At 33.0% G+C, this 2,752-nt stretch overlaps 1 protein-coding gene across 1 annotated transcript; it reads left to right on the forward strand.

Moving 5' to 3' along the window:
- The first annotated feature begins 377 nt into the window (after nucleotides 1-377).
- LOC134823692 (uncharacterized) lies at nucleotides 378-2,088 on the forward strand. Its single transcript, XM_063835226.1, has 3 exons — nucleotides 378-548; nucleotides 694-1,444; nucleotides 1,561-2,088. The coding sequence occupies exons 1-3, from the start codon at nucleotides 378-380 to the stop codon at nucleotides 2,019-2,021; spliced, it is 1,383 nt and encodes a 460-aa protein (XP_063691296.1). The 3' UTR covers nucleotides 2,022-2,088.
- The last annotated feature ends 664 nt before the right edge of the window (nucleotides 2,089-2,752 follow it).

Raw genomic sequence — 2,752 nt, forward strand, 5'->3', positions numbered from 1 at the left:
GATTCGTTATAGCGTTTAGTAATTTGGTTTTTCGTCTAGAAAAGGTGGGTCATAAAAACGACCCTATCGTCCCTAATGGGTTAATGTTATTCCTTTTTTAAGCTATATTTCAAATTTTGAACTGAAAAAATCTGGCAGTCACTTTAATATTGAGTATTGTTATGGCATGTTAAAGATTATTTCTATTGTTTTGATTTGATTCTTCCTCACGATTTTTTGAATGAATAGCACCTTTTTATTGTTTATTTTTACCAATTGTTTTTATACACATTATTAAATTCGGAAATCTTTACACGCTACAGTTATCAATTATATAGTTTTTAAATCTACGAGCTTTAAATTCATAATTTATGTTTTAGCAGTTTATACGTTATATTATGGCTCCAAAAATTAAAGTACCTGCCAACTTTGGTGTAGAACACATCAACTCTCCTGTACACGGAAATCTGCTTCTGAAGCTGAGAGATGGACAAGAAATCAGAACTAATTCCATGATCATGTCCTACAACAGTCCTGTTATTGACAAACTGACCACCAACCTGTTTCAGGTAAAAATATTAAGAGCAGGACAATACTTTCAGTAAAATTGGTGACTGACGTACAATTATGTGCTTTCAATATCCTTACAATCAAACTTCTATTTTAGACTATGTTTAACTTAAATTCTAATAATTGATATCTGGCCCATTTCAGTCGTCTATTGAGGTGGATGATTTCACAAAACCAGCAGTCGACTGTTTTGTTGAAGCGCTGTACTCTGGTGAAGTTGATAAACTAGAGAAGGACATCTTTGAAGAAGTTAACAAAATGGCACATGTATTCGATGTGTCCTGGTTGACAAAGAGATGTCTAAAGTTTTACAAAGCAGAAGTCCTGAAGTTTGAGAACAACTCGTACGAAGAGATGTTATTTGCTTGTGAGATTGCTAGCAGGGCGCATTATAATCTGAAAGACAGCAGATATGTCAGCTGCTTTGTGAAGAATGTTACTTTCAGTGGTAACGGTAAATTTTTCTTCTTACAGAGATATATGGCTGGATTTTCTAAGCTGTCAAAACGTCGTATTGACATGTCCTTAGCTATTGCTGCAAATGATCTCAACATTATCGGAAATTGTTTTGTAACTTACGTTTCCTTAACCTTGGAATGTAAAGGATTGGACGAGAATTCATTGTACATGCTTCAAATACTAGATGTCCAGAAGTTTAGCCGTACTTTTCCCTCTGAATTAAATGAGTTAACGGACTTTCTTGCTGCTATAACTGAAGATTCTGAATGTGCTGAAATGAAAGCGGTTGTAGAGAATTTTGTTAAAGGGAGAAATACTGGAGAGTCAAGTAGCTCTAAAGAAGAGCTAGAAGTTGATGAAAATACTGAAGATGTACAAGACAGTGATGGTGAGGATTGTAAAGATATTGCTAATCAAACTGAGGAAATAGAATCAGGTATTTTTACAATGTAAACTTTCAAAATTCTTTATTCTCATACGTATTTATTCGCACGTTATTTACACGTATCAAATCAAGTGTTCCATATATAATATTTAATCTATTATTTCTAGGTTGGATACAGTGTGTTAGTAACACACACTACACCCTGTCACACTACGAACCAGTACAGATGATAACTTACACTACAGAGACAGATAACAGTATTCTTGTGGATTATACTCTATCTGGAGAAGGTGGGAGTAGTGAGAAACATATTTGGATTTATAGAGATGTTAAAACCTATCAGTGGAGTTATGTTATTGAGGGATGTACTCCACACAGTGTCAATAAACAGTTTCTAAATAATGTACCAGCTGTTAAACTCAAACACTGGATAATAATCAAAACTTCTACACACCTAAAGGTAGTGTGTAACAGAGTGACAGTTCTCAATTTCAACTTTGCTACTGACTACACACCAGGTTATGAGAATAATCACCAGGTTTGGTTGAAAAAATGCAAAAAAATAAGACTTATTAAATATAGTGTTAGTGATTTACTTATTTGGAGACAATGTGTTAGTCTTGCATGAATTGTGATACAGTTCTGAACAATCATCACTGGAAATATTTTAATTAATTAATTCTCGTTTCAAGTAAACTGACCAGAGAGTTAACTTTTTTGTATTAGATTTATGTAAGTAAACTGTTTTAAATAAATTAACATTCTTTCAATGATATTGTGAGTTTTCTTTTCAAATAATCAAAATACTATGCTCATTCATGAACACTGAACTACACCTAATTAATAAAACAGTCTTGTTCTAAAATTATTAACAAAGTTGGTATTTAGCTGTTACTAACATTAAAACTTGATAAACTAAAATCAAAATAGCTAAAAATTTTGCTCATTATCACAATTTTCGTTTTAGCAGTTGCTACGTTATGGCTCCAAAAATTAAAGTACCTGCTAACTTTGGTGTTGAACACATCAACTCTCCTGTACACAGAAATCTGCTTCTTAAGCTGAGAGATGGACAAGAGATCAGAACTAATTCCATGATCATGTCCTATAACAGTCCTGTTATTGACAAGCTCACCACCAACCTGTTTCAGGTAAAAGATTTGATACTGTTCATATATAGTGAAATTCGCTACTTTTCAATGCTTACAAGATTATTTAGTAAGTTTGACAATTCGATTTTAAATTATGTCCGGTTTTTATGTAAAATAAATTAATATCCTGTCCAATTTCAGTCTACGCTAGAAATGGATGATTTCACAAAGCCAGCATTCGACTGTTTTGTTGAAGCGCTGTACTCAG

The sequence above is a fragment of the Bolinopsis microptera genome, chromosome 11, assembly GCF_026151205.1.
Source record: "Bolinopsis microptera isolate Bmic1 chromosome 11, MBARI_Bmic_1.0, whole genome shotgun sequence".
Lineage (NCBI taxonomy): Eukaryota > Metazoa > Ctenophora > Tentaculata > Lobata > Bolinopsidae > Bolinopsis > Bolinopsis microptera.

Bases quoted from the DNA above. Each gene is read 5' to 3' on its own strand.
- LOC134823692 (XM_063835226.1), top strand. From the start codon at position 378: ATGGCTCCAAAAATTAAAGTACCTGCCAACTTTGGTGTAGAACACATC. The intron at 549-693 runs GTAAAAATATTA...GGCCCATTTCAG, and splicing joins TGACCACCAACCTGTTTCAG to TCGTCTATTGAGGTGGATGA. The intron at 1,445-1,560 runs GTATTTTTACAA...TATTATTTCTAG, and splicing joins AACTGAGGAAATAGAATCAG to GTTGGATACAGTGTGTTAGT.